Source organism: Salvia miltiorrhiza, chromosome 1 (genome assembly GCF_028751815.1).
Source record: "Salvia miltiorrhiza cultivar Shanhuang (shh) chromosome 1, IMPLAD_Smil_shh, whole genome shotgun sequence".
Taxonomy (NCBI): Eukaryota; Viridiplantae; Streptophyta; class Magnoliopsida; order Lamiales; family Lamiaceae; genus Salvia; species Salvia miltiorrhiza.
This window is the reverse complement of record NC_080387.1, coordinates 33334754-33348692: the sequence shown is the minus strand read 5'-3', so window position 1 is coordinate 33348692 and position 13939 is coordinate 33334754. Positions and strand designations below refer to the sequence as shown.

The 13939-nt window shown below is 32.5% G+C and overlaps 1 protein-coding gene across 1 annotated transcript; it reads left to right on the top strand.

Annotated features, from left to right (window-relative positions):
- Positions 1–9437: 9437 nt before the first annotated feature.
- LOC131021158 (protein CENTRORADIALIS-like) lies at positions 9438–10876 on the top strand. Its single transcript, XM_057950251.1, has 3 exons — positions 9438–9816; positions 9941–10002; positions 10442–10876. Exons 1-3 carry the CDS (start codon positions 9619–9621, stop codon positions 10698–10700), a joined length of 519 nt encoding a protein of 172 aa, XP_057806234.1. The 5' UTR covers positions 9438–9618; the 3' UTR covers positions 10701–10876.
- The last annotated feature ends 3063 nt before the right edge of the window (positions 10877–13939 follow it).

Genomic DNA, 13939 nt, shown 5'->3' with positions numbered 1-13939 from the left:
CTCAATTTTCATAGACAAACAAAAATTGAGAAATCTACTCATATAAAAACCATACTTATCGGGGAACTTATTATTTGCCATTACTTTTGTTGGTACAAACATTGAGAACTCCATCCGTTTTTTTATTAAGTGTCATCGACCATTAAATTACACATACTAATAAAATAAATTTTGTATTTATAATCTTATTAATTATCATGATAAATACATATGTACAATAATTACTATATTCTAAACAATATTAAATAAGAATGAAATAGAAAGAATGTTAGGATTATACTCTTAAATTTTGAAATAGAAAACTTATTTACAAATAAATATAATATTAAAATAGAACACTTAATAAAAAACAAGGGAATAGTTATTATAATTCGTAGAAAATGATAATGCATATAGACTAACATATAAAAGAGAAAAAAAGATTGTTGGACAAATAGAAGGGAAGACTGAAGTAATGGGCTTTAAAATTTTCGGAAATTGGGCCATATGTGATTACTAAACCTTCCCAATCAATGTAGTAGTAATAACTAATAATGGGCTCTTTTAAAGTCCATCTTCTGCTCTATGATATTACAATTTCACCCCTTTGCTCGAACATTTTATTACTAGTATTATTTTTCTAAAATCGTGTTGTAATATATAGAGAATCGATCATATACTATTTGTGAATACTTATCATGAACTTCTATTAGTATCTTTTTTCTATTTTCTTTATTCTTATATCTTTAAAATTGTGATCATTATTTTTGAGAACTTATCGTGAACTTCTATTAGTATTTTTTTTTCTTATTCTTATAATTTTGAAATTGTAATTACAATCATCAAATTTGTAAATTACTATATAAAAATCAAAGCATGGTATACTATTTTCTCTAGGGGTGTGCATTCGGTTCGAACCACCCGAATCAAACCGAATCGCCCAAATCGAGAATCAAAATTTCTAGAAAATGGGAACCGACTAGGACCAATTTAGAGGATGGAACTGAACCGAAACCGATTATCAATTTTAGTTCGGTTTCGGTTAAAATCGAAACAAATAAGCTATTTTCGAAATATTAGCATTTTAGCCATATTTTCCCATGTTTTCATCTGTTATTCAACATTTTCGAAAGATTGTCATTGAAGTTTGGTCTCCAGTATTCGAAAATTTTACTACTAAGTACAAGAAGATTAGTTGATGATCTATCAACTTGCGGAAACTAACTGAGGGCACAAACGTTTACACGTATTCAGATTCACTTATGCCACGTAGCCCTAAAGTTAGAGATACAAAAACGAAGTCAACCTTTGTAGCGTACCAGACAAAACCATACATTTAATGTCACAAATTTGGTATTTAAGGAAGATCCCCTTTTTAATTAAATAGGAGAAAGGACAGATAGAGTACGAGGATTTTGTAGAATGTCAACGACTACATAGTATATACCTGCATAAATCTAACACAACCGATCTTTGGGTCCAACGGGAAAAATTTGAACCCCAACCATCGAGGATTTGAAGCACTCTTTCCAACCGGATCTGCTCAAAGCTTCAATGTATGGATACCTCATGGTATCCCAAAGGAAAAACACTGAAAACACTACGAATTTGAAATCTCTAAGCAATCAAGCATTCAATTTTATTCTCAAGAACTCGGCGTATTTTGAAGAAGGGAATCACTAAGTGTTTACAATTAAGCTTGATTCTGGAAATACAAGATAAGTTCTTCCACGTATTAACATACAAACATTTTTCATTAGTTCTAAGCAATCATTCTTTGTATTTTAATTCTTAAGACTAGATTTCAGGACACTTCCAAACTCATTGTTCTTATTGTAATAATGTGCTCATTAGTTGGTAACCCTTTGAAAACCATTCACCTTGTATAAAAGTTAGCTGTTATTGTTAGAAGGAAATCAACAAGTAAGCTACAAGTTTGTAGTATGATAACTGTAGAATTGAATTCAGGTGCAATTGAGGAAATTGCTTTAACGGTCACAGGTGTGTAACCTTTGGACCAGTCTAACAAAATTGACTAATCAACTGATTGTGTACTTACTTACAATATTATTATTTTGGTACTACTTTATTTATATGCATTGCAAATTGACCTCACACATCACAATCATCACAACCATTAAAAATAAATTTTCAGCATACTTAAGCTGAAAAGATAACTTCAAAAGATTTTGTGAAAATGAGCTAAAGCAACCGCCACATTAAGCGCATCAGTTATCAGTCCAACTGATCAACTTACGAGTAGTCAGTCAAAACACGATTACCAAGTTTATCAAAAACTTCAAACAACTTTTTATTAAACTTGACTTGAAGTTCACCGTCGTATAGTTGCCTTATGCTCACAAGATTCGCCTTAAATCATTCGATGTGGAAGACATTTTTCAATCTAGGAAACCATGAAACATTGAGATCAATTTCTTTACCTACTATCATTTCTTTTGTTCACCCTCCATAAGTAACATACCCTCCATCTATGGATTGATAGTCATCAAGAAAATCTCGTGTTTCAGTCATGTGATGAGATCAACAACTATCAAAGTACCATGTGCTTGACATGCTAGCTTTTAGAATAGACAAGTAGCATTATTCTTTCGAACCCATTTTTTTGGATGGTACTGCTTATGGATTGTTGGAACATTCGTTCCGACATTTCATCTGTTTTCTTCCATTTCGGAAGGTTATATATATGACCTCGCGTTTTATAGAACCTTAGACCCTTCATTATTCAAGGTATATAAAATATATATTATTTTAGTTTTTAATATACATTTTTAATAGTTAAAAACACTTAATCTAGAACGAGAAAGTAAAACGAGCAAACTAAAAACAAGAAAATTGTATAGTATCAAATACTCCCTTCATTAATAATGATTAATGAGTGTACATGGTGTGGATAGAAGGTCACAAACTAAAGTTAAATTGTTGATGATTTTTTTTTATGTAAATGAAAGTATAAGAATATATAAAAATATATAATCTAAATAAAAACTTCACACTTATCATGAAAGAACCAAAAAAAAAAAATCACACTCATATATACGAAGGAGAAATCGTAAATATACCGAAAAAGGAGAAGTACACAAGTTATTGGTTGCATGCAGATTGTACTTGATATATAGGTTGATAGGCCGCCTTAGAAAAATCGACACGTCAAACGTTGTTGTATCATAAAAGAAGAAATTTTGCAATTGCCAATGTAACTATTGTCACTAAAAAATGTCGTGCGTACTACTTAGTACGATTTAAAAGACATGTAATAATTGCTAAAATGCATGTGATCCTCTTACATATAGGCTCACGTCCCCAGTTATTCCCTCATACGCTCATTTTTATTCCACAATTAATTTGCGATGGACCAAATCCAAACCATGCATGTTTAATTTATTAATTACAAATAATCATCAAGTAATTTGATTTGTATTTCAACTTTTTGTCATGGATAATTCTCCCAGTCAAAATCTTGTTTGCTCGATACGACGGCAACCACGTCACATGAGGGGGGTAAAATTAAAGAAAAAAAAAAGTGATTAATTATTGTCTCGTTATTTTAACATTTTATGAAAAATATCTCGTTGAAGAGATATTAACAACACGATACTTAATTTATCAATATATATATATATATATATATATATATATATATATATATATATATATATATATATAATTTTTCGTTCTTATGAAACTTGATATTTGTCCCGTAAAATTAGAAGTTTTTTTGAAGGCAAAAATGGAGCTTATTAAATCTTGATGAGCGATATCTAGAAGCCAACTAGGGGATAAAGTTAAAAGTTTTAAAGTCAGCTTGCCAGGATGGAGATCTAGCGGTCCATATCAAATATCAAGCATTAGAAAAAATTTATTCGGCACAAATGATAATTTTTCAATAAATTAAATATTACATTGTCAATATCTTTGCGGTGAGATATTCTTAAGAAAACGCTAAAATGATAAGATAATAATTAAGTGAAATTAACTAAAATCTCTACTATATATATGTCAATCAAAAAATGGGCTTAATCATATTTTAATTTGTGACACGCACATACTTATCACAACTAGCTTATTAATTCTACAAAAACATCATATACGATTAAGTGCAAATCTGAATAAGAATAAACCCTTTTAGCTACCACAAATTCTGTAAATTCTAGATATATATATATATATATATATATTGTGCAAGAGCATCTCAAATATCTCACTGAGTACTTTTCTTCTTTTTCTTTTTAGAATTTCAGGTATCCGATTTCGCTCAACTAATTTTTATTTCATCATGCCACTTTACTTTAGGGTTAATTACAGACATAACATGTGTTTAATCCAGTTTTAATTTCAACAGTAAATTGTAAAAGAATTAAGAGAAATCGAGCTAAGAATGTAATATGAATTGTAGAGATCGAGAAAGTAGAGAAAAGGTAGAGCGAATGAAATTTCTATTTCTTAAAAATAGTTGAACATATATCTCTATGTATAGCATATTTTGATTCGCATAACTTATCAACTCTGACGAGTCCAGATTTGAGGCTGTTTTTAGATCCAAGAATTTCAAACCTGAGCTTCTCTTTAACCTGTAATCTCATTTAAGATAATTTATAGATATTTTACTGTTAGTTTTAAGCCGTAGATTAACTATTGGGCTTTTAAGCATTACTCATAAATTGAGCTTTTTGGAGGAGATGTAATAAAGGGGATCGCCTAAAAACGTTTTTATCACACGCGATATATTTATCAAATTTATAAATTTCACACATTAAAATATTAATTGCAATTATAACACCATTAATTAATTATTTATCCTTTCCCATTTATAAAGCCCCAAAATTTTCAATAAGGAATACATCGAACAAACTTTGTTAAGAAAAATAGACAAATGTGATTACAAAAACTAAGAACTAGCAAGTGTGGAAGATATTGAAGAATTTCGATCACATCAATGGAAAGAAAATTGATGACTTTTATGACATGTTATTTCAACCAAAGAGATTCCTCATAGTTTTCATTATCTTGTCTCATATAGTGGAAAATATATGAATTGTATATATATGGCCTCGTTTTATTTGTTTTAAATGGATCAAGAGAATCTAATAATCCTATGAAATTGATTGTTATTTTACAAGTTGTTCCTTAAATGGAAATATGCGCTCACCACCAAATAGCTAGCTATAATTAGGCACTAGCGTATGCATGCCACGTGGTGTTTGATTATTTTTCTACAACACAAATTCTTCTATGTGACGCCAACTTCCTATTATGCGAATTGCGATTTCATCTCAAATTTTATTTGATTTACTTTATTAAAAGTATGTTGAATAACTGTTCATGCGTATATAGTATATATAATATTATAATAAGAAAACCCTTATTCTTTTTCATTTAACTGGCTGACAAACATGGGCTTCATACCTCATTTACGTATGATTTGTTGTAATTTCTCTTCATGTTGTGCTTGTGAATGCTTGTTTGTGTCCCAATTTTGTGTTTTGTTGAGATTTGATGCTTTGATAAATTGGAGAATTGTGAAAGGATGAGGTTGAAGTACATCTCGAGAAAAATCTGTGAGCGCAAACAGAGATCGAATCAGAGCTCGGATGAGGGATAACGGAGCCGAGCAAACCAGTTGCGCAGTGCCCCAGCGGTAGCCAGTCGTAGAAAGAAAGACTTGCCATCGGCTCATGCACCACCAATTCATAATGGCCCTACGGCCGGGCCGTGGCCACGGGCTCCTGCCCTCTTCAGCCATGGTCCATGCCACAGGCATTGTTGTGACCACGGGCAAAACATGGATTTTCTCCTTTTGTGGGTCCGAGAAGCAAATTTCAGCTTAAAACCCCCTTTTCACCTTCATTTTACACATAATTCATCACCTAAACACATTCAATTCACCGGCAATTCTCCAAATACAAACCCTAGCCTCCATTAATACTCCTAACTACCATTTGAAGAACACTGAATAGGAGAGAATGAAGAAGATTGAAGAAAGCATCATTGAATATGATTTGTTATTTAATTTCTACCTCTCTCTTTTGGTTATGTATCTCTTTTATTTAGGTAATTTATTTGTAAACATGTTAGCTAGGCTAAACCCCCCATTTGATTTTGGGATTAGACTAGATGGATTATGTATGGATTTCTTCACTTGATATACATATCTTGATTGTGCTTACCATCTTTTCAAACCCTAGACTTATCTCTTGAATGAATGGTTGTCCACCTTTTGTGCTTTCTAATTTGTGATTTGAATCGGGAGATGATAATTACAACAGATTAGGAGTTTGAAACATATCATCTCAATAAATTGGGAGGTTGAGAGTTAGGTGAGGGCTTATTGATCTTTTGTGCTCTTGGGAGTTATATATTAGATTTTGATCGGGGACGACAATTATAACCCGTAATACTCCCTCCGTCCCGCCCAAGATGCTACATATTCCTTTTTGGGCCGTCCCAACGAAGATGCTACATTTCTATATTTGGCAAAAATAAGGAATTTTAAATACTTAATTAACACTAATTAAGTATTTCTTTATTACATTCTCTCTCCTACTTTATCACTTTATTACCTTCTCTTTCTTACTTTATCACTTTATTACTTTCTCTCTCCTACTTTATTACTTTATTATTACACACTTAAAACATTAATCTACAATTCCTTAAATTTCGTGCCGAAAAGCAAATGTAGCGTCTTGGCCGGGACGGAGGGAGTATATTGTTTTAGTCGTCCGGAAGGGAGCTAAAACTAGTGGGGAGATCGTCCTAGATTAGTAGGCCATGTTAAGATTAATATTGATTTAGTTTGAAATTTATTGCTAATCCATTGACGTCTAGCTCCTAAATCATCTTTATCACTTAATTAATCCACATTGCATGTTTGTTTTAATTGTCTTTGAAATTGCTAAGTAATCAATTAGATAACCAAACCACTCACTTTAGCACTTAGTCTAAATAGCCTTAACTCAATGAATTAGGATATTCACTAGAGTTTAACCACTAATCCTTGCTGGATACGACATTGCTTCCTTATATTACAACTACCCGTGTACTAGCTAGAACACAATATGGAGTAAATAGTTTAAAATATATAAAAACAAAATCATTTTATATATACATGCAGCTAAGAATGTCACACAAAGCTCTATATATTGGCCTTAATAAATATTTTTTTGTGTGTAATATACTTAATAATTTTGTCATAATTGCTTTAAAACATCTAATTCACGAACATATAATTAAAAACACCGAAAAACCAACTCAATTAATTTTTCAATCACATATAATTGCTTTTTATAGATTCCAATAATTGTAAATTGTTCGAGCTTAAGAATTCAGATTAGATAATTTCAAAAAAAAAAAAAAAAATCAGATTAGATTAATTTGAAGCTAGCAGGTTGTCTTAATTGACATTCCTACGCGCAACATCTATGCTATATTAAAAAGAGAGTTTTCATTTTCAAATTGATTTGAATGGCAATTTTGTAAATAAATTCAATTAAAGGGTAAATTAAAATTAGTAGTTAAAAAACTTCCAACAATATTTAAAGCAACCACCCACGACTTTAGCTTACAATAATATTCTCTAACTCTCTTTTAATAATATTAGTATTAGTATTTTATTACATGTTATATTTGGTAAATTTAATAACTTGTCACTTTTATTATTCATAAATAAATGAAAAATTAATGATTACATATTATGTGTTGCGATAATATATATTTGTGTATATAAAAAAAATAACATTTTAAAAACATTAGTTAAGATCTCAAGTGATGAGTCAAAAAAATGGATATATAGAAACCACAATGGAGCTCAAAATAAAATTGTTAAGGTTATAAGAAAGGGAGATTGAAATTTTAGTTTAATATTTTGTTTAAAAAATAAATAATATTCCATTCGTTTACAAAAATAGTCATTTTTTTATTATTATTTTAGGACGTCCACAAAAATTAGTCTCTTTATCCACTTACAATATAATTAATTATCATTATCAACAATAATGTGTATAATGTTTTTTATGAATATAAGGATAAATAAATTTATAAAAAGATTTAACACTTACTATTTAAAATTAAATATATATATATATATATATATATATATGTTTGCTCTAAAAAATTTATAAGTATATGTAGTATTAATTGAAGTTAGTTCAATATTATATTATATATATGAGTTCATGTATTATTTACTTAAAGATTAGCTATATATAGAAAAGGCTATGACTTTTTCAAAAATATTAATTGTGATTATTCTGCCAATTCATAAATGTTCGTTTTTAAAAATTAATCTTATGAAATATTAAAGTTTTTATTTTGTTAGTGTACTACTCTATTTTTTGTAGTACAACTATAAATATTGTATAAAATTAAACATTTCAAACTTAGTTATGTATTATATTTAGTACTTTTTTTTATTTTAACTATGACTATTATCGTGCATCGCACGATGGTCGTATCTAGTCTCATAACAAAAGCAACTAAATTGGAGTCACGTCATAGAAGCATTATAAACAAATTATCGTGTCTTGTCTCTAGTTGATAAATTTATCATATAAAAAAATAAAGAATAAAAAAAATTCTTTTAAGTATTTATTTTCTTTTTCTTCATTTCCACACAAAAGAGAGATTCACTTTCATTCCTTCTTCAGTCGAAGAATGGATAATATTATCCCTTCATTTTTGGTATGATAATATTATTCTCCTTGAAGTGAAAATGAGGAATGAAAAATGGTGAAATTCTATTTTAGAGAAAATGAGGAATAAGAAAAAAGATATTTAAAGGGTAAATTGTTAATTTGTTATATATCTTTTTTTTTCTTGATAAATTTATCGACGAAAGAGGGTTTAGGAGAGATAAAAAGAAGGAATTAGTGACTCAAAATTAACAATATATAAACCTAATAAAGTATTCATTGAAGTGCATATCAAATGGACTATATAGTGTAATGATGAAGAAAATATGTAGCTAGGGCTTTCTACTTAGAGCACAAAAATCCAATTCCACACTTGCCACTTTCCAATTCAGGAAGCGCTACCCAAAACTTCAAAAAGAAAATATTCCCACAATTTATTCTTTTGCTTGAAATGACATTATTCCACCACCACAAACAAAACAAAAATAATATTGTGGAGTCCCTTCTATTCTTCACTGCATGAGAAATTTCCCCTTTTTATACCTAAAATACCAAAGGTCACAACTCCATTTAGTATCTACAGAAGTCCCAAACAGTACTATCTCCAAATTAATTCCCCACTATACAATATAGTTAATTAATAGTAATTGGGAATTCGAAGATGAATTGAATATCCTCTCATATTATAACCTGCATATCAATGTACCGAGAGAGAGAGAGAGAGAGGATGTCAAATCATCTTTAGCAAGTTTTTGTTGCTCCAATTCTTGCTTTTCCAATAACATCCCTTGTTTCTAGCCTCATAGTTGGGCTTTTTTCTTTATTCCTTAAAACCCCAATTTATTTTAAAATTCTAAAATAGAGTAATACAGCTAGCCAGTGAGTCTTTGTTCAGTAATGTGATAGTTGTTATTGCCACTATAAATACATGGGGTTTGCTATTCCATTCTCAGCAGCACTATAAATATACACAATACATATATATATCGAAAATATGTCGTCGACGACGCCACTGATAATCGGAAGAGTGATCGGAGATGTGGTGGATAACTTCTCGGCGACGGTGAAAATGTCGGTGACGTACAACTCCAACAAGCATGTGTACAATGGGCACGAGCTCTTCCCTTCCCTAGTCGCCTCCAAACCTAGGGTTGAGGTTCATGGTGGCGATATGAGATCATTCTTCACCCTCGTAAATACTACTCCGATCCTACTATATTTCATCATGTGTGTGTGTGTGTGAGAGAGAGACAGAGTTTAATTGAGTACTTAATTTTGAGTGATGTTAATTTAATTGTTCATTTTTGTTTTCTCAGATCATGACAGACCCTGATGTTCCTGGTCCTAGTGATCCCTATCTCAGGGAACACCTGCACTGGTAAGGTTTTCAAATTAATTTACACTACTATAGTATATAAAAATAAATATTTTGAGGGAAAAAAATAGAAATATTTTACCTGATATATATATATATATATATATATATGTCACTTTTAATCTTTGTGCTATATTAGTAGCAGTAGCAGTTTGAACCCTATAATCTTTGAAAAAATAAGAAGAAAAACAAAAAACAAAAAACAAAATGAAAATCACGTCGTGTCACTTACTACATGTTAGAGAGCATCTCTCTAAATATATGCTACTGCCGGTAGTATATTGAGATACTTTCCAGTGTTTCAATTAATTACTAGGTACACGATTCATGTGAATTAAGATTCCTTCTAGTGTTTCATTTCATGCTATTTTTGGAAGAAATTGTAATAAAAAATAGAAGATTAATTAATTATTAATTGTTGTGTGATTTGAGCAACTCACAGGATAGTGACAGATATCCCAGGCACCACCGATTCGTCATTCGGGAAAGAAGTGGTGAGCTACGAAATGCCTCGTCCGAACATAGGAATCCACAGGTTTGTATTCTTGCTGTTCAAACAGAAGAAGAGAGACGGAATTAAGGCACCGGTTTGCAAAGACGGATTCAATACGAGGAAATTTGCAGAGGATAATGAGTTGGGGCTTCCAGTTGCCGCCGTCTTCTTCAACTGCCAGCGCGAAACTGCCAACAGAAGGCGCTAGCCTACCTACCCATTACATTATATTATTAATTAAATTAAATAAATTAATTCCTCTCTACTGCTCCACTTTCTTGTATTCTTCGTGCTACCTACCTACCTAGCTCCTTCATTTTATGTACTCATGTAAATTACTCATCTTTGCATAAATCATAAATCAAAATATCATGGAAAATAAAATGAGTACTATTGGTAATTTACAAAATAAATCAAAATATTTACGTCGAATTCACTTACTTTTATATGATTTTCTAATTAGTATTATTTTTTGGGATTAAATTACGCTATTGAATAAACTGATTGATCTAGTTGTACGTGATTCGGGCTAACCAAAATTATAATGCGACTATTATTTTATTTCTCATATTTTATTTTATTTTTTAGAAACTTTTTTCTTCTATGTGTTTGTTTGATCACTTTTAACGTGTTTGTCTGAGAATTTTTCATGGCTACTGAATCAAAATAGTGTAAATTATTAAAACTAGCTATTTTTAGAGTGAAGGAACAAATAACCCATAATAATAATGAATTAAAAGTAAATTTAAAAACACAATAATATAACTGATAATTAAACAACATTAATTAATTCCCCATTCTTTCCTCTTCCTCTCCCGCAGTAAAATCTAAGATCATTTGGATAGTTTTTATACGTTCTAGAAAAATTGGGTAATTTTTATACTCCGTATTTTAAAGTTGAAAATGCGTGAAAAGGACTTTGCCTCTAATTAATATGACCCTAAATTGTGTCATACTGAGAGCACGCTTTGAGCGGCTGAATTTTTTAATTGGTAAATACCATCACGTGTTGAGTTTTTGTGCTATAATTCGCAAATTATATATTAGAATAACATATATGTATATATGTGTTATTAATTATGTAGTTAGAAGAGAAAAATCTTGTCATTTTCCTATCTTTTATACATATGATTTAGTAAGAAGACAAATATTCTCTTTAATTTTTTTCGGTAATTGACCATGAATACATCATTATAATCAAAGTATATATACGTCATTTTTTATGTGATGTAATTTATGATGTACAACGTCGAAATTTTTGAATTTTAAGTAAAATTTTATCTAGAGAGTGGCCCAGGAAATCAGGAAGCATTTTTGGCCCAGCCCTTTCTTACTCTTGCGGTTTGGTCTCCCAGAGCCACCAAACAAGTGGAAAATCAGCGTCTCTTTTTGAGGAAGAAGTCACAATGGGAAGGGAAAATGGATTTGCGGAAGGTCAGGTGGGAGAGAGTTCATCCTGTCAAGTTTTTGCCAAAGAAACGAGGCTTTCAGCCGAGTCTGGATCGGAGAAAGACAAAGAACGCGAGGGCCAACCACGACAGTCAGAAGGTGAAGAGAGAAGACTTTTTCTTCAGGAAATGACCGAGAAAGATACCGCTGGTAAAGCTCTCGAAAATAACAAAAAGAAACAGAGCAAGAAATCGAAGAAGGTGTGCGAAACACAGGGAGAAAACAACGGTTGGGAAAACTTCATTGCGGATTTGGAAACCGAAAGTTTGGAAATCTGGAAATTAGGGAAAGCTTTGGGGCTTTCAAGCCAACTTACAGCTCAGGAGATGGCCGCGCAAATTGAGGACCAAGAGGAAGGCAGCGTGAGGACAGAAGCTGGGAGTCAACCAAGTAAGTGTTCATGAATTTACTGTCATATAACATTCGGGGCCTTGGGAGTATTGGGAAACAGAAAGATGTTAGTGAGATTGTAAAAATGCAAAAGATTGACTTCTGTTGCCTTCAAGAAACAAAAATGACTGAGTTTGATTCATTGCTGTGTAACTCTTGGTGGGGTTTTGATAATTTTGATCTTGCGGTTCGGAATTCTGAAGGGCGGTCTGGTGGTTTGGTTAGTGCTTGGAATAAAAACGTTTTCCAAGCTTCTAGCAAATGGGACGTGAGCGGGGCTGTGGTGGTGAATGGAAAATGGGTTCAAGATGATGTTGGGTGTTGCATCATTAATGTCTATGCACCAGTTGGTTCGGAAGAGAAATCTAGACTTTGGGATGTTATCAAAAATATAGTGGAACAAAATGCCGATTGCGGTGTCTGTGTGATGGGGGATTTTAACGCGGTGCGGAAGCGGGAAGAAAGAGTCGGAAGTGGGGATTCTTATGGGGCAGCAGATGCAAGAACCTTCGACAGCTTCATCGGTGATAGCGGCCTTACAGAAATCAGATCTCAAGGGCGCAAATTTACGTGGTTTAAGCCGAATGGGATGTGTAAAAGTAAACTGGATAGGTTTTTGGTTAACGACGCGTGGCTGCGTCAATGGGAGGGGTCGATGGGACGTGGTCTGCAACGCACCATTTCGGATCATTGCCCTATTGTTTTGGTGTCAAAAGCAGAAGATTGGGGAACAAGGCCTTTCAGATTCCTCAATGTGTGGGTGTCACATCCGGAGTTTGAACAACAGGTTAGGAAAGTGTGGACAGCGGACGGAATGACGGGATGGAGATGCTTTGTGGTCAGTGAAAAATTGAAGAAATTGAAAACGGAACTGAAAGAATGGAATAAATCCACTTTTGGGAATATTGATGAGAAGATACAGGTTTTGAAGACTGAATTGCAAACTCTTGACCACAAAGATGAAGAGCATGGAATTGAGGAGTCCGAAATCATTCGAAGAAATGAAATCCAAGCGAATATTTTCCTACAGCTGAAAGACAAACAAAGGGTCTTGCAACAGCAAGCCAAGGTTCGGTGGCTCAAAAGCGGTGATCTTAACACGGGATTCTATCACCGAGCGATTCTTGGGAGAAGGAAAAAGAATGAAATCTTGGGATTATACTTTGGAAATCAGTGGGTGTCTAATCCAGGGGAGGTCAAATCCAAAGTACGGGAACATTTCGAAGTATTCTTCAAAAAAAGGACACGGGTTCTGCCAAACCTCCCCAACGATTTCCTCAAGAAAAAACTCTCTGATGAAGAGCGGAATTGGCTGTGCAGGGAGTTCGATTTGGAGGAGATTAAGGAAGCGGTGTGGAGCTGTGGTGGCGACAAGAGTCCTGGTCCAGATGGGTTCACGTTCTCCTTCTGGAAGAATGCATGGTCGACAGTCAAGGATGATCTTCTCCAAGTTCTGAAAGAGTTTTTCGAGAACGGGAGGATCCCCAAAGGAAGCAATACTTCGTTCATTGTTCTAATTCCGAAGAAAGAAGGGGCAGAGAAGATGGATGAGTTCAGACCGATCTCCCTGATCAATAGCTTATACAAAATCATTGCAAAAATCCTTGC